This window comes from Lygodium microphyllum, chromosome 25, assembly GCF_053477565.2.
Source record: "Lygodium microphyllum isolate KBCC chromosome 25, Lygodium_microphyllum_v1.1.10, whole genome shotgun sequence".
NCBI lineage: Eukaryota > Viridiplantae > Streptophyta > Polypodiopsida > Schizaeales > Lygodiaceae > Lygodium > Lygodium microphyllum.
Genome location: NC_141159.1, coordinates 119,692,650 through 119,711,364, shown reverse-complemented (window position 1 = coordinate 119,711,364; position 18,715 = coordinate 119,692,650). Strand labels below are relative to the sequence as shown.

Genomic DNA, 18,715 nt, shown 5'->3' with positions numbered 1-18,715 from the left:
CTCTCGTGTCCACTATCCCCTTTCGTGTAGTATCTCCTAAGGCAATGACAAGTAATACTGTGTGCATCTCAGTGCCCTCCCAAAAGGCATTCAGTAGTGGGGACTTAGACATTTGATTCAATGTTAGGCTCGGCATGTGTGTCACGACATCATAGTCTAGAAAGTCTTGCGGTTCATGTTCAGTTATTATTGACTGGCCTGTGGGCCTTGGGGCGATGTTCCAACCAAAAAATAAACATAAGCTGAAAGGTTACATATTTAAAATAGTTGGACGCAAAATGGTTTTGTATAAATTCAATATCGGGGCTTAAATTGATACTTGTAATCAAGGGTCTACTTAGACCCCTTGAGCACCAACTCAATATGTGGTCCCATTACAACCATCCATCTTGATGATCGGCCTAGGGGAGCTATAATCACTTTTTATATTATATAAGGTGAAGGTGCGTTCGTCGCTCACCACTACTTGTGAGAATGGAACACTTAATCTTAGGTTTGGCACACCATCTCACTAACCACTTGAGCTAGTAAGTATTGACTAGGCATTTAAAATCGTTATATTGCCTTGCTATCACTGGATTTAACATTTCCTCCAAAAAGAACACAGAAAAGTGGAAGCCCAGATTTTTTGGATAGACCAATCGTGGGTGTATGTCTTCCTGTTTTCCTGAAGGCATAGATCATGTGAGCTTGAAGACATAGCTTGAAGCCTATAGAACAGGGCAATTCAATGGACTACTTAGACATAATCCCGATGGCGGCCTTGCCGTCTATTGCTTTGCCTTCATCTTCTTCACCCAAATTTGTTGTTCGGCTGAGAAGGCTATGTATTGAAGCTGGATCAGAACATAAGCTTGTGGTGTTTTCCTCTAATTTCAGATCCCCTGTTGGTCGCTCCATCGGCCTTCACAGTCAGAGACAGGCATTATGCCTATCTGCAGTAGCCCATAGCAGTCATGCAACAGAACCAGACATGGATGCTACTAGCCTTTCACAGGACTTGCCCCCTGAGCTTTCCTCCAGTGTGGTATCTTTCTACAGAAACGCACACAAACTTACCTCTGCTCATGAGGTATTGGAGAGTTTTATCTCTGGACAGGCAGCGCAGCGGCCCGATGAAAAAGAGTTGGCATTGCGGAGATCCCTGAGAGAGAGGAGAAAGATTGTGAAAGAGTTGATTATTGAGTTCCTAAGGGCTAACAGAATGGGGCCAACCTACTCCAAGACTCTCACTTCCAACATGGCGGAGTTTGTTGACCATATCATGATTGAAGCAGCTGCCTTGAAGAAGAAACCGCAACATGTGAATGCATCTTTCTCTTTTAGAGCGCGACTTTGCTTGGAAAAGACTGGCATTGCGAAGATTGTCAAGTAAGGAGCATGATACAGATCATCAGTTATTGATATCCTTCTTTCTGTGGAGACCTGTAGTTGTAAAGTTGAAATATTCATGTGTGGTGATTTTTATCATCTGCTTCTTGCCATTTGTGCTATGCTACCACACTCAGTTTCCTTACAACTCATATTGTGGATGCATGACTCTTTATGCTATGTGGCTGGGATGCTTGCTAACACACGCATGACCTGATGCATGTTGGAACCTCTGCAGCCCTATGTGTGCTTGGAATTCAGACCCAGGAATTTCAAACCTGTTCCAATACTAGACTCGATCATGTTGCAATCCTTTACCAGAAAGAGAAGTCAGACGTTAAACTATTCATGTCAAATGCTGCATGCATTGTTTTCCAAGGTTTCTACCAAATTGTTGAATCCCTTGTGAGATGTACAAAAACCATAATGCAATCTTAGCTATAGGAAAGAAACCATTGAATTTTCACTCTCAGGATCATACTACCTGAAAGCATGGATGTGTGGCCAATGGCTGAATAGGAAACATTGGATGACTTGCTAAGAACATGATCACAATGGCTGTTGCAATGTAAGCTGGTCCAAGTGCACTAGCTTTGTTTTCAAATCTTGTAAACAAATGGTAAATGCTACATGCCACATTGTTATGGCCATCTACACGCCCTTTATACTTCCAAGCATGGCTCACTCTAGGACAGCACTTGTATAGTATATGCATAGAAGGATTACTCTCCTTTGTTCTCATTTCTCTTGTTCATGATTTATTTCTTGTTCATTGACTATTTACTGTTCTTGTGATGGTGTTTACACTTTTCTCACTTTCCTTCTCTCCTTTTTTCTCTCAGCCCATTATACTTGTTGCAACAAGTTGGCTTGTTGACTACATTAGCGATCTACTCAAGCCAAAATGGAGAATACTAGCTAAATGTAATAATGATGACAAGGTGACACATGGAAGTGCCAAGGGGTGACTTATATGTGCAATAAGAAGAGAGAGCTCAAGTCAATAGGCTCTAGTGCTTTATCACCTTACAGGTTGCCTACAATTATCTTGGTCGACTAATGTGAGTGTATCCTCTTTCCCTAAGCGCATTTGGAACACTATAGAATGCATTGTCTAGGTCCTCTCTAGCACATTTATTGAGTAACCTACACATCTTCACACCTCCTTTGATGATCAATGAATGAGAGAGTATAGTGATACATGGATATTACCCATGTGCATGAACCATGGATGCTTCTTGTTGTATGGGGTACCAAACCTTGTGTTAGACTCTATGGCTATGAGAGCTGGTATCCATCCCTTTATATTTTTCGACATTTGAGCAGGTTTTCCACTCTTGATTACTCATAGGCACAGGGATCCACGGACATTGTCACAGATGGGAGCTGATTGCTAGTATTATAGCGGAGTACATGTGAGCAACGAGGTGCATTAGATATGCTCAATGCCCCACCCTCATAAGGTGCCACCAATAATCCATGGTGCTTAAAGTTGTAAGGCCCCCATTATGAGGAGAAGCCCTATGTGAGCGTGGATATTGGTTGAGTCCTGACTTGTATATCAGATGAGGTCTATGTGACCGGATGGCAAAAAGGTGACCGTTGTGGGTCTAATCTTTGGGTTAGACGGAGTAGTTAAGCTGGTAGCAACTCGAGGCACATTGCGTGATTTGTAGGGTAAGGGAGTTAAAAGGGGCCCCTATTTTGGAGTTCGGGGGCTACGGAAGCAACCCTTGGCTGCGGCTTGACGGTAAAGGGAATATTCGTTGGCCAACTAGTGGAGGCTCATATGGTAGGTTGGTCAAGCAGGCCAACCTAATTGCCTTTGCGGGCTATAAAAGAAAAAACCCTTCATAGCGTCCATCCATCATCTATCTTTCACCCAGTCAGAGTTGTTCCAGCTAGCCTTAAGCTCTTCATCTATCTTCTTTCTAGATCGCCATCTAAGCTTTACAACGGAAGCGCGCGGGTGGATAGAGCCATCTTTCTATCAATTGTTTAGAGCTAAAGAATTTTTATTATCCTCTTATTTGTTGTGTACTCTCTCTCTCTTTCTCAGATTTTGTTCGCGGTGCCGTGTAATTTTTACAGTGCAGTCATGCTACAGATCTTTAAGATCAATCCATGATAGAGACTCTTTTGAGGATTTGGATAGAGATCATTCACTCTCTCCATTGGAATAAGAGAGGATGCAAGGTGGCTTTGAGATGATGAGGAAGAGAAGAGATGCCCTCGGGTGAACTTGGGACTTGGATGCTTTTTCCATATCGCCCTTCTAGATGGTCTAGCACTATAGCCCACCAGATTGGTTGTTTACATAATCATTGTATTTGTGATGTACTTAAGACACTCTTTACAAAGTTCCTTGTACTTTGTAATTTTACTTTAGGGGGATTTCTCTAAATTTTTCTATTAACTTTCCTCAAGATATCTCCAAAGGTGTGGAAGAAGCTTGGGATTATGTAGGAGGTTCCATTGACCATGTGAGTTGTGACCCTCTATGGCTAGTTGCAGATTATTTAGTTTGAGCTAATATGATTTAACCATTTCTACTTTGGGTGAAAAACGTAGGATCAACTTTGCAACGTGCAGTCTACCCTTCCCAAAGCCCATCTCATGGGATTGTACTCTACAAGCTACCTTCAAAGTTTGATGGTGTTGCCAATGCTTTATGAGCTTAGATATTGACGACATTGATCATATAACCTTGATGTTGCTTGAGCATGAGGTTGCTTTGCATTTATAGGGGAGTTTACCATCTCATTTTCGCAACAAATCTTTGGATGATTTTGACACTTTAGAGAGAGGTGACAAGCAACAAAAGAAGAAAAGTCAGTGTTGCCATTGTTGTAAGAAGGGGCATCTTTGAAAGGATTGCAAGAAACTAGTGGCATTATGGGAAGGAGAAGGAGAAGAAGAAGAAGAAGGCTAAGAAAAGACTTCTCTAACGAGTCGTTGTTCTTAGATTCGGACTTTGACTCTAGCTAAGTAGTGAAAGGGCCGGTATCTGCAACTTGCTAGCCCTAGTGGTATTATCATCCCACAACACTCTAGTGCAAAAGGAGTGTGAGAGGGTGGTGGTGGTGGGGCATTTGAACCTCATCTATATGTAGGTGTTGGTGGAGCCTAGGTGTGGCTTTCCACACGCATTGCCATTGGCTAAGTTTGGCATATTTAAATCTTAGAGCTGGTTTGTCTTTAGGTTCATGATGGGATGTCTGATAGAGAGCGTTCTTTTGCCCCTAGTATATTCTCACATGGGGGAACATTGGTGGTCCATGGGGGAATCCATGGCCATGATAGTGCTTTTCGGGAGATGATTCATGAAGTTTGAACATGTATGGAATTCAGCTATTTCTACTCTTTGTGGTTTGGGATTAGTATGACCAACATCGACATTAGTGTCTTTCCTAGGCACATTGGGGGTGGCTTGATTATCCGTTTCTTAGGTATCTTGTTAGCAAATTACTTAACTCACGAGTGAGTCTATGCATGTGTTACTAGGGTGGGCACACCATTTTTGTAGAAGCTTGATTTATTGGACTTGATTTGGGCCGATTGGGCATTATTGAGCTGGCTGACTTCATTATCTTCTCCATGTATTGCTAGCTGACTTTTTGCTGGATCATGGCCTATTTATTGGTCTAGGATCCTCCTCCAATTATTCATCATTTGTAGGTATTGTTGGAGAGAGAGAGTTAGTGCTCGTTACTACACAGTTGGTGACTCACTACTGTATACAACTATTTGATATCTTGGTATATGGATTCTATTTTTCGAGTACACGTTTGAGTTCTCACTTTGCAGTGTTCTTGTGTTTCTCTCTTTTCTCGCAATCTCTCTCGTATTGTGAAGTCTATTACAACATTCTTCTATGCTTCCATTGTTGCGTCCACTCTTGACATGTTATTAGACCGCTGTGTTAGATCATGGAGTATTGTTTTCTGCTATTTGAAGTCTACCAATTGTGAAGATATGCTAGGGTTTGCACTGAGGAAACACAACTTGTACGACCAAGATTGAAACACAAAGACTCAAACAGAGACAAGCAAAACTCAGATCCTAAACGCAAAATGCAAAAAATCAAAAACTCAAAACTCAAACACAAAGACAAACATAGAGAGTAGAAACTTTGAAGTAAATGAATGCTGTAAATGAATGTAAGAGTGTATAGAATGCATGAGGGCTGAGCAATGTAGTGTCAGAGAGTGACGTCCACTAGAGAGGGATTCCAAGTGTAGTAACCACTAGTTGGAGATGAGAGAGTGCTGAGACAGAGAATTGTCAAGCAACCAACTGGAGAGGTGTTTGTTGATGTAGAGGGCTTGTTGGACAGCAAAAATGCAGATACTACAGTAGTCGCTTGGTGGGAGAGATGGCTGTAGCCTGTTGCTTGGCAATAGATGTGGAAAACATAGGTTGATCAGGTGCTATGATGACGTATTAGATGGAGACCTCCAAATAGTAGGGCGATGGCTGAAAATAGGTTACCTAGGGTTGGATAGTGATGGGTTGTAGTCACTGATGGTTGAACAACATATTGTAGGTGGCCGATTGCTGAAATTTGCATAGTAGAGTGAGAAACTTGCACAAAAGGATGAGGTTGAAAAATTAGGGTTTTGGGAGGCCACTAAAACTCTCTCAAACCACATACCAAATTTGTGTTTTTCATTAATTAAGTGTGTTTTGGGGCTCTTTAAAAATGCTAATTAGTTATAAAGTGTGTTTTAGATCAACACTCCCTTGCAAGTCCAAAACTGAGCCTAAAAGGGAAGGTCGGCAATGTTTACCCTAAGGCGTTCCACCCCAAAGCAGCTAGGGCATCTGACAAAGGGTGTACGTTGACTGTCTAGTGGCCTACCAAGACTACAGAGACGATGGTTATCTTACCAAGGGAGTCCAAGTAGTCACCTAAAAGATGACAAGGCATCGGACAAAGGGTGCTATCGTTAGCTGCCCAGTGGCCTACCAAGCTCTGTAAAGGCGGAAGGAACCACATTGAACTTTTTTTTTTGGTGGAAAGTTAATTTTAGGTGCGGCGGCTGATTGGGTTGTTGAGAAATCACATCATTCTGTACAGTTTTCCTTTTTCATTTCCATTTTAGGTTTCAGTTTTCAGCTTCAAAAAGACTTTCTAGGGTCTTTTGAAAGTGTCAGAGGGCCATATGAGAGACTTCTATGTGTGAGACTAGAGACTGTTTATGCCCATATATACGACATCTTCCATTCATTCTTCACTTGTACTCTTAACACACTCTCTCACTTCTTCCGAGACTTTTCTCTCCTCTCTCCTTCCATCATCTTTTGGTGCTTTGTTACCTTCAGCATCAGAAGCATTCGGAGCCCATTCTATGGGCACTAGCTTCTCCACCTTGGTGACAACTCAACTCTGCCTGGCGTTAGCATCCCTAGCTTGGCAACAACTTCCTTCACCTGTGGACACTTCTTTACTTGGTGTTTGTATCATCATCTTGGCATTAGCTTTTCAGACTCCACACATTTGCATTTTGGTTCCTAGCCACTCTCTAGTCATTAGGCGTCACTCTACCAGCTAGCGCTTCCTGTCAGAAGTGGTGCAACAATGGACACATAAACAACATGCTGAAATAAACTGCTGAAATACAAGACAAGAGAAAGAAAGAATGAATGAACACAAATACAGATGAGAACTCAGATGTATGCTTGGGAAACAGAATCCATATCGAACACGAGAAAGCAGCATACAACAGTGAGTCACTAGTTGTGTGGGCACCTTGGCATCGGCTCCTCTTTCCCTTGAAGAATCCACAAATGATGGCTGAAGTACACCAAAGGAGGAGGAGTCCCAACAATATATAGGCGTAAAATGGGGGGAGCAATAAATGCAGTCGGCCAGCAATTCCCGGCCCTAAAAGGGGCACCAAAAAATGCTAGAAAAATTACTACAAAAAGTCCATAGCCTCTACAGCACAGACTCACATTTGAGCTGACTAATCTGCTAACACCTTCTCTCAGATCAGGGGTGATGTGATACAATACAATAGTACAATGATGGGGAATCATAAACTATGCAACAAAGAACCACTAGAAGAACCATGGATATCCCAGCAATGAGTGGCCTTGGATATTATCTGACGTCGATGCGAATCATAATAACACCACCTGAAAATAGAGAAGAACCATAGCGGCTCTCTGTGTTATGTCACCTATGTTACTCAGAACATACAAGACTAATCTGCCAAACATGTCTCTGAACATGTGACCATGGGATCCCCGCCTTTGGCCAGAATCGTCGAAGTGTCCCCTCATGTGGGCTAGACAAAAGCCTCCCGCTCCTCTCTGTCAAGTAACCACCCCATCATGAACCTGGATGTTAATCCTAGCTCCAGGATTTGTACTTGCCAGACTTCGGTCGATGCGTCAGGGATGTCCCTCTCTAGATCTTGTGCATTTGTATAGACATATAGATGAGGCACGGTTGCTCCATCTCACCACCCTCTCACACTCCATCTCTGGCACTGGAGAGTCGCGAGGGATGACCACATCACCACCACTAGAAAGCAGATAAGGAAGGGGCCACTAAGCCCTTCCCATGATCCAAAGAAGAGAATCCCTTCTGCGCCCTTGGATTTCGCCTTGGCTAGAGGATCGGAATCGGAATCTGAGGCAGAGGAGGACTTGTCGGAGGAGTCTGCATTCCGCTTCATCTTTTGCTTCTTTTTCTTTTTGGAAGCCGCTAACTCTTTGCAGTCCTTTCTTAAATGACCTTTCTTGCCATAGTAGTAACATTGGGCCTTTGACTTCTGCTTCGTCGAACCCCTCTCTGAAGCTGCAAGAGCCTCACTTGAACCTCCATGGAGCGTATCATCAGGGGATGTGTAGGGAGGAGCCATTTGGAGAGGATTGAAAAAAGAAGTAGAGAAAAGAAGGGATTGGGAGAAGGAACACAGCCAAACCACGAGCACAGACTGCAAAAAGCAAGAGTTCACATGTAGTATAACCCAAAAGCTGATCAAAATAAGCCAAAATCTGCTGCACAAAGTCAAAAAATCAGTTCAAATCTGCTAGAAACAGCAAAAACGGCCTGTTCTGCCAGTTGCCCAGTCCAAAAGAGTGCTGTAAACAGCAAAACTCAGGCTGCACACTGCCTAAATAGGTGTAGGGAACTGTCACCAGCAGCCTGATGAGGAAAACACAGGTAGCAGGAGGTGTTGGACAGGCAGACAATGCAGATGCGGATGAAAACGCAGAGTATGGAAGCCAAAATCTGGTCGCAATCAGGTTGACAGCAGTCACCAGGGCAGCAGAGGGGTAAATCAGTCCTGAAAGCAGCAATAAAACACAGCACAAGGTGTGCACAACCTGAAATCTGATACCATGTTAGAAGTGGTGTAGCAATGGAAGCATAAACAACAAGCTGAAATAAACTGCTGAAACACAAGACAAGAGAAAGAATGAATGAATGAACACAAATACATACGAGAACTCAGATGTATGCTCAGGAAACGGAATCCATATCGAACACGAGACAACAACAACATACAACAGTGAGTCATTGGCTGTGTGGGCACCTTGGCACCGGCTCCTTTCTCCCCAAAAGAATCCACAAATGATGGCTGAAGTACACCAGGGGAGGAGGAGCCCCAGCAATATATAGGCATAAAATGGGGGGAGCAATAAATGTAGTTGGCCAGTATTTAATGCTAGTCGGCCAACATTAAATGCTCCCCAGCCCTAAAAAGGGTACCAAAAAATGCTAGAAAAAATACTACAAAAAGTCCAGAGCCTCTGCAGCAGAGATTCATACCTGAGCTGACTAATTTGCTAACACTTCCATCTTTAGAGACTGTCTATATTTGTGTTTTCAGTTTCTGGCTCTTCTATCTTCTCCGGTGTCACTCCTCAGTAGTTTGCGTTAGTCTTCAGACATGTGTTTGCAGACTCAGAGGTTATGTATCCTCGGTTGACAGACTCCTTGCTCTAGGCATCACAGTCATCATCCTTGCATTGTGGATTTAGAGCCTCCTCTTCGACGACAGTCTCCTTGCTCCAAGCGACACCCCATCATCCTTGCATTTGTAGACTCAGAGGCTTCTTTGGTAGTCTCCTTGCTCCAGGGTATCCTTCGTGCTATGGCACCTTTGTATTAGATTCACTTCATTATTTCATTTCATTCGTCTGAGTTTCTTTTCTCTTCTCTTCTCAGTGTTTGCCATACACACTCCGTATTCCTCCTTCAAACCCTACTCCCTCTTTGGTTGCTCAATCATTTCTTGATCTAAGTAACAATGACCCAAACGACGGTAGTAGGGGTGGTACATCCAACACATCACAAAACAGTACAAGCTTACCCAACCACTTAAGGATGTTGATGATGAGGAAAAGGCGGCAAAGTATCGCGTGAAGAAGGATGGTGGTGTAATCCGCCAATGGAAACCGTTTAGGATCCATCTAGTGGTGCTCTGCACAATGGGATGCATAGTATGCTACATGTTGAAGAATGCTCATGTAGTAGGTGCCACTTGGGTAGTCCCTCGTGGGAAAATTGTTCACTTGCCCAAGCGCCCTGGTATAAAGATGATGAAATCATGCAATGCATAGGGGAAGGTACAACAGGGGGGGGAAGGCCGATGTCGAAGACTAGTGCCGAAACTTGTAGAATATCAAGAAGGGTAGGAACCCCCTCTCAACTTGGATATTGATGCCGAAGAGGAAAGAGAAGCTTGAGGATGTCGGTCTTTGTGTGGTGCTGAGAACCATATGAATGAAAATGATGAAGCATCTCTATCTACTGAAAGAGCAAGGATAGAAGTCATTGCCATGATAGCATCAAGAGAGATTCTGCACAATTTGTCGCGGGAATCCTCCATGCTAGTATAAGAGCAAAACTCCAAGTAGATGGAACCATGAAAGGAACGACGCACATCTCCTCTCTTCAGCTTAGGAGGGACTGGTGCAAGCCTACATGTTAGCCGTACACTGAAAGACAAAACCTTGCGAAAGAGAAAATCTCTATAAGCATAGATGTGAGTAGTGAGACAGCGATTCGTCAAGCATTGTGACAAGTGCCAACAGACAAAAGTCCCAATTCGTAAAGATCAAATGGAGTTGACCCCAATTATTGCTCGCCAATCCTTCGAAAAATGGGGGATTGACTTCGTAGGACCCATCAGTCCTGTGGCCCAGTACTCACAAGCCAAGTACATCGTAGTGGCCACGGATTACCTCACGAAATGGGCAGAGGCAAGAGCCACACGAAAAAACGACGCTAGGACGACTGCCAAGTTCTTATGGGAGCAAGTGATCTCGCACTTCGATTGCCCTGTAAAACTGGTTAGCGACCAACTTCAAACAACAAAACTGAAAATAAAAGAAAGTAAAGCTAAGTGCAATGCAATGAGTATGTATGCATGCAACATAAGTCTAAAAAGAGAAAGGCTAAGTATGTGGCTACCATCATGTATGACGAGGCGGGGAAGTGGTCCTAGAAGGTGTATGTCCTAGGAATGGATATGTAAAGTGCAATAGCTGAACCACTAGCAGACTAATCAGACAATCCTTTAGGAGTAGTGAAGGAGATAGATTGCTGAGGTTGTCCACGTTCCACATGTTTAGTAGCCACGAAGGCAAATGGAGCAGATGGTGCGGTAGTAGGTGTAGCACCACTAGACTTGTGAGGTGGAGTGGAGGCAGTTGCAACAGTCTGTTGTGGTTTTCTAGGTAGAAGACCGTGGGCCTTGGTATGAAACTCCTCATCCATATGGCCTGACCTTTGGCAGTGTGTGCAAAACCTGTTTTTCTTAGAAATTTGTTGCCAAAGGGGTCATGTTTCTTTGGTTCCGTCGGAGGAAGTGGTGCCACCCTTGTTTTGGCTTGCCTTCTCATCTTGTGAGTTCTTGCCATTGGTGGTTTTCCTTCCCGAAGAAGAGACAACCAACCCTTGCCCCTCTAAATGGATATGTGTGGAGGACTTCTTGTGGCCTTGATCGTATAGCCTCACGTAACGCAAGTATTGACATTGAAACTCGTAGAAGGTTGGCAATCTATGTAGTGAGGTAGTGTGCTGGATAAAATGCAAGTATTTATTGAACAACTTGTTCAAAAAGAATGTGACTTGTGTTGACTTTGGGGAGCTAGTAGTGGTAAACTTTGCGAGGAACCGCCAATGTTTGGCCAACTTAACATTCAGATTATCCCCTTCCTTAATGGAAAACTCTTGAAGCTCAAAATCAAGATTGATACGTCAAGTGCAATCTTGTGCCGCATAGCGGTCAATGAGAAGACTCCAATGCTTAGATGCGAGGGGAAAATGCTGTTTTTGAGAGTGGAATTTAGGAAGCAACCCTTGCATTAACTCAACATTGGCTATGGCATTGTAGTCTCTCCATTGATGGATGTGATCAGGGTGAGCTAATCGAGAGTCAGCTCGGTACCAATTGTTGGGTATTTGACTCACGCCTTACTTACGCCTACGCTCATATGGGAGTGTTGGTGATCAGTAGGTCACTGGGGCACTTTTTACTCTCGGTAGGAGAGGTTTTTTCCCCCAGACTTATGGTCTTATTGTCGTATGTACTTATGTGCTTATGCTACACACATTTGGGCACTTAGTGTGTGTCGGGTGTGAACACCCCCCTACAACCCTAAGGTTTAAGGGTTGTACTTTGTACTTTCAGATTACACTCATTCAGTCTATTCTTTTGGGTGTCGTGCTTCAACTCTGTCTCTCACTCTCACACTGTCTTCCTGAATCTCTGCTGTACCTTGATCCTCTGTTCTCACATTTGGTATCAGAGCTCAGCTCTGAACTCAGCTTCAGTCTTCAGTCTACAGTCTGCAGCACACGCCAGTTCAGCTCCAGGCCGTCAGCTCCAGCCGCCAGCACAGCTCCACTTGCCTGTCCCAGCACGCCACCAGCAGGAGCCGTCAACGTCAGTCTCGTCAGTCACGTCTGACATCAGTCTCGTCACGTCAGCTGCAGGCGTTGACGTTTGCCAGCGCAGTCCTCGTCAGCCAGGTGTCGCCTAAGTCGACTGTTCGCCCACGCGACTTCAGTCAGACCACCGTTAGACCACGCGCAGCCCGCCTGCCCGCCTGCCGCCGTTTTAAAACGTTACGTCAGCAGCCCTCGTTTGGACCACGTGCAGTCCGCTTGCCCGCATTCCCGCCGTTTTACAACGTCAGCGTCAGCAGCCCGTCGCCTGCCCAGTCCACGTCACTCAACGTAAGCACTGCGACGACTGTCCTGCGCCCGCTAGTCAACGTCCTGCCCACCGTTTTGACCACACGCAGCCTTGCTTGTCTGACGACCACGTCAGGTAAAATTTTCAACAATTTTTTTTAATTTCAGCCCAGAACACAGTTCTGGAAGCGGAGGTTCACACGCGGCAAGCACAGAACAAGTGGGGGGATAAATTTCATGCAAATTTCTGGACTGGATCGTCAGAAATTTTGGGGCTTTTGTGTATTTGGAGGACAGTTGCATTTGAACTGCTGATACAATCACAAAAAGACTGTTTTTGACATAAATTTTGGCAAAAATTTTGGGGATTTTGACATAACAGTGTTGCAGTGCACTGTTTGCACCTTGGGAAGCGTGCATTAAAAGACAGTTTTCTGATAGAGTACGCCCTTGCACATTAATTGCAGAAACGTATTTGCTGCAATTTCTGGAAATTTGCAGATTTCCAGTTAATACTGCTTTGACATTGCTCATTTTGTCTTTGGAAATTTGTCATCATGGCAAATCAGGGAGGTGATGTTTTTACGTATGTATCCAAGGAAGACAGACTGGACGGAAACAACTATTCCGTTTGGTCATTCATGATGAAGAATGTATTAGTGGCCAAGAATTTATGGGATTATGTCAGTGGAGAGGAAACTCGACCGGGAGTTGTAGCTCCCGTTACTCCTCCTCCCCAAGGCGCACGTGGACAACGGGGACCTCAGCCCGCTCCACCTCAGCAACTTCCACCCAGAACTGCAGCTCAAAAAGCTTGGGATACCCGTGATGCACAGGCCTTGTCGCTGATTGCTCTGGCAGTTCAGCGGTCCATCATACCTCATATCCGTTTGGCATCTTCTTTACGAGATGTATGGTTGAATTTGGAGCATATGTTTGCAGGAAAGAATGAGACTCGGATCTCTTTCTTGAAGAAAGAGTTGGAAACTCTGAAGATGCATGAAGGTGATTCTATGCAGGATCACTTAAACAAGATTCAGGACTTGAGGGAGCAGCTCATGAATGTAGATGAGTATTTTTCGGATGCACAGTTGATATCCACTATCTTGAATTCCTTACCTCCTTTGTACTTGTCTTTTCATACTGCATTGAACCTCACCATGAGGATTGTTGAGCACCCACTCACTTTTATTCAGCTGGTTAGCTTGCTTCTAGAGGAGGAGCAAACACGGAAAAATAGTGGTGTGGATGCTATAGTCTTTGAGCAGGCTTTTATGGCAAGACAGAAAGGCAAGAACAGCAAGGTTAAAAATGCTCCACAGAGTTCTGGCACTTCGGGCACATCGCAGAATCAGTCACAAGGGGGGACGCAAGCAAAGAAAGGAAAATGTCATTATTGTAAGAAGCCCGGCCACTATATCACTGAGTGCAGAAAGCGCATTGCCAAAGAGAAGAAGGAGTCAGGAATGTCTGTTTCTACTACTCCTTCCACTGCTAGTGAGTCCGCGTCCTTTGTTGTGGACAGGGACTATTGTTTTTACACTTGCAGTTATGACATCTCTTGGGCCGATAGAGCACTTAGCTCTACAGAGGATGCTGACACTTGGTTCTTTGACAGTGGTGCTTCTAGACATATCACATCTCGCAGAGATTTGTTTGCTTTAGTTAGTGCACCTCCCGTTGGGAAATCGGTACAGTGTGCCAATAATGCATCATACCCTGTTCGTGGTATTGGGGAGATTCAGCTCACAGCCATTGATGGCTCTATTCTCTGCCTGCAGGATGCTTTGTTTGTGTCTGGAATAAAGAAGAATTTGCTTTCTATTTCTTCTTTGGCACGTTGTGGTATGCAGGTCACCTTTGATGATGACCGTTGCATGGTTCGAGAAAAAGAATACATGACATTGGTCTTGACAGGATCTTTGTGTCATGGTTTATATGAGTTGGATGCTCTTTCAGTAGATCAGTCAGTATACTTGACATCCACTCTTACTCCTGCTATGATACAGGCGGAGTTATGGCATGCTCGTTTAGGGCATGTAAACTTTGGCAGCTTGATGCTTTTACAGCGTACTCAGATGCTGGATGGCTTACCTCTCTTGGAGAGACCTCCTGAGCACTTATGCGAGGGATCCATTTTGGGGAAAATGCATCGGCTCTCATTTCCTCGTGATGTTGCTTTCAGAGCAACAACCAAATTGCAGTTGGTGCATTCAGATGTTTGTGGGCCTATGCAGACCATGTCGTTGGGTGGTTGTTATTATTTTGTGACATTCATTGATGACTTCACACGTTTTTGCTGGGTCTATTGTTTGAAAAAGAAGTCAGAAGTGTATGATGCATTTTTGGCTTTCAGTGCACTTGTTGAAAACCAATCTGGATGCCACATTAAGACTCTCTGTTCGGACCGAGGGGGGGAATACATGTCCTCTATGCTGAATTCTTTTTTGCAGCAGAAGGGCATAGTACATCAGTATACTACAGCTTATACTCCATAGTAGAATGGGGTAGCAGAGAGGAAAAATCGGTCACTCATGGAGATGGCCAGATGTATGCTGAAGGCAAAGAGCTTGCCTCATAGTTTTTGGATGGAAGCAGTCATGTGTGCTTGCCATATTTTGAACAGATGCCCTACCAAAGCCTTGAAGACCATCACACCATTTGAGGCTTGGAACAGCCGTAAACCTTTGGTTGGTCACTTTCGTACCTTTGGGTGTCTTGCCGATGCCCATATTCCACAGGTACTTAGAAGAAAATTGGACAACAAGGCTGTTAAGTGCATTTTTATGGGATATAGCAATGAGAGCAAAGGCTACAGACTCTATGATCCCGTTAGGAAGAAGGTTTTTGTCAGTAGGGATGTTGTTTTTGATGAAAAATCAGAATTATCCTTGGCTGGTTTGGACACATATCAGGCTGCCCGTGATGTTTTTGAAGGGTTGCTGCCCATTACTTTTGGTGATTCAGCTGGAGGTTCACAAAATGAACCTAATGTTCAGCCAGCTGCTCCTATGGAAAGTGCAGAAATTCAGCCATTGGCTGATTGGAATATTCAGCATCATGCTGAAACAGAAATTCAGCAAGAGCTTGCACACAGCCAGGATGCTAGACAGCTACCTAGATGGTATTTGGAGACTATGCAAGATAGTCCTTTGGATGCACCCATGGCTGGTCGTACTAGAAGGCAAACTCGTTTGCATGATTCAGCACATACCATGGAGTTTATTATGGCAGCAAGTACTTTTGATAATGAAGAGCCTGAATGTTATGAGGATGCACAACACAATGTGCATTGGATGGCAGCCATGCAAGCTGAATTAGATTCTATTACTAAGAATCAAACTTGGGATTTGGTGTCCTTGCCATTTGGGAAGAAAGCCATTGGAACGAAATGGGTCTACAAATTGAAAAGAAAAGCAGATGGATCCATTGATAAATACAAGGCACGGCTGGTAGCTAAAGGCTACGCACAGAAAAAGGGCATTGATTATGTGGAGACATTTGCTCCTACTTCCCGTATGACGACCATCAGGTCTATGATTGCTTTGGTTGTACATTATGGTTGGACAGTACATCAGCTAGATATCAAGACTGCATTTTTACATGGGGAACTTCAGGAGGAAGTTTATGTACAGTAGCCCATTGGTTTTGCAGTTGAAGGCTCAGAACATTTGGTATGCAAGCTCAAAAAGGCACTATATGGTTTAAAACAAGCTCCTAGAGCTTGGTATGAAAAGATAGATGCTTTCTTACTTGGTCAGGGGTTTCTAAACAGCTCATCTGAGTCTACCCTTTACGTATGTAAAGAAGGGGGATCTATGCTGATTTTATGTCTTTATGTTGATGACCTTTTGCTCACTGGAACACATGCTGATCAGATTTCAGCATTCAAACAAAATTTGCAGCAAACTTTTGACATGTCTGACTTGGGAGTTTTGCATTACTACTTGGGCATCCAGTTTATACATAATGCTCGAGGTATTGGGTTATCACAGTCAAGGTATATTGGGCAGCTTCTTGAGAAATTTGGCTTACAGGATTGCAAGCCAGTTAGTACTCCCATGGAACCTGGACTGAAACTGTCATTACATGATGACAGTGATTTGTTTGATATACATACATATGCTCTTGCAGTTGGATGTCTTATCTATCTGTGCAATACTAGGCCGGACATACAGTTTGCAGTTTCAGCTTTGAGCAGGTATATGCATCAGCCACGTATGTCACATTGGCAAGCTGTCAAGCGTGTTTTTCGCTACTTGCAGGGTACTCATTCTCTTGGGTTGCTTTATGCCAAGGGGGGACCACTGCATTTACATGCTTACAGTGATTCTGATTGGGCTGGTGATTATGATACACGTCACTCTACTAGTGGCAATTGTTTCTTTCTTGGCACTTCTTGCATTTCTTGGCTTAGCAAGAAACAATCCACTGTCGCTACATCGTCATGTGAAGCTGAATACAAGGCAGCTTTCACTACCATAGTTGAATGCGTATGGCTTAGACGCTTGCTAGCTGATTTGGATGTATCTGTTACTGCGCCTACTCCATTGTTCATTGACAGTCAGAGTGCCATTGCAGTGGCACGGAACCGAGTGTTTCATGCTCGCACGAAACACATTGAGATTCACTATCACTTTGTCAGAGAGAGGCTACATGCAGGTGATATCAGCCTTGTCTATTGTCCTACCACCAGTAATGTGGCAGACATCTTCACCAAAGCTCTTTCTCGTGACAAATTTGAAGCATTTCGCGATGCTTTAAATTTGATATCCTTTGGTGACGGATGATCCTTGTACTCTTGATCACTCTTTACTCCAGGGGGGTTTGTTGGGTATTTGACTCACGCCTTACTTACGCCTACGCTCATATGGGAGTGTCGGTGATCAGTAGGACACTGGGGCACTTTTTACTCTCGGTAGGAGAGGTTTTTTCCCCCAGACTTATGGTCTTATTGTCGTATGTACTTATGTGCTTATGTTACACACATTTGGGCACTTAGTGTGTGTCGGGTGTGAACACCCCCCTATAACCCTAAGGTTTAAGGGTTGTACTTTGTACTTTCAGATTACACTCATTCAGTCTATTCTTTTGGGTGTCGTGCTTCAACTCTGTCTCTCACTCTCACACTGTCTACTGAATCTCTGCTGTACCTTGATCCTCTGTTCTCACACCAATGACCAGGTTCCAAAGTCCTTGAGATTCAAGCACTTGTTGCATGAAGTTTAACCAAGTGGTGAAATTTGACCCGTTGAAACGAGTCTTATCCGTGAAGGCATTCTTGGCATTTGCAATAGGAGTGGTAGTGCTAGGAGATAGAGGCGTGTAATGGGGGTAGGGTGGATAGGGGGAATAAGGTGGAGTGGAGTACACTTGGGAAGGAATCCCAGAGTGCCCACCATGCATACAAGAAGTGTGCATAGCAGATCCGAATGTGGGCATGGGGGGATTGGGGATGGGCATGGTAAACCACCTGAGAAGCCCATGGTGGAGGGATAGGGACACGGGGAGCAGATGATGGAAAGCCCTTCATAGGAGTGACCCAAGGGATGTTTGACGGTAGCAGAGGATGGATATCCTTGTATCTGACAGGTCGTGTGGGGGGTTTGTGAATATTTGGGGATAGTGAGGGGGATGCCTATCACAAATGTCCCAGAGTGGAAGTATGTGGTAAAGTGGGGGTATGTGGAAGGTACAATGTTAAAGGGTGGCATTCTCCCTAACGATGCACCAAGAGGTGGAGTGATCGGAGGGTAGATAGATTGTAGGATGGTGAATGAGAAGGTGCTAGAAGTGGAGATGGAAGATCCAACCCCCTGTGTCCTGAGCATAAGTGGAATGTAATCCAAGATTTTGAAATGAGGATGTGAGTAGATCAGAATGTGAAGTGGAAAGTGGTGGGATGGGGGGGAGTTGAGAAGTGTGGTTTACTTGCTCAAATGAAACAGATAGCAGAGATATACTTGATGAAGGGTATGTTGAGCTAAAACATGCATTACTTGCTGATTAGCCTCTTAAATAGCCCCAAAACACACTAAAAAATGCTCTTTTAGAGTAAAACCCTAAAGCAGGGAGCGGTTTGAGAGAGTTCAATGGAAACCCTAAACCGTTGAGAGAGTTTAGTGGAAACCCTAAAACGGGGAGTGGTTCGAGAGAGTTCTGTGGAAACCCTAATTTTTGGGA

General features: G+C 44.1%; 1 protein-coding gene across 2 annotated transcripts in view; it reads left to right on the top strand.

The window, feature by feature from the left end:
• Window positions 1-610: 610 nt before the first annotated feature.
• The window catches only part of LOC148014672 (transcription termination factor MTERF2, chloroplastic-like), a 112,774-nt gene continuing 94,669 nt past the window's right edge, over window positions 611-18,715 (top strand). For both annotated transcript variants that reach the window (XM_087667023.1, XM_087667022.1), the window contains exon 1: window positions 611-1,371. In XM_087667023.1, the coding sequence (XP_087523149.1) occupies window positions 731-1,371 (641 nt within the window). In that variant the 5' untranslated portion in view covers window positions 611-730. The remainder of the gene's footprint in view (window positions 1,372-18,715) is intronic.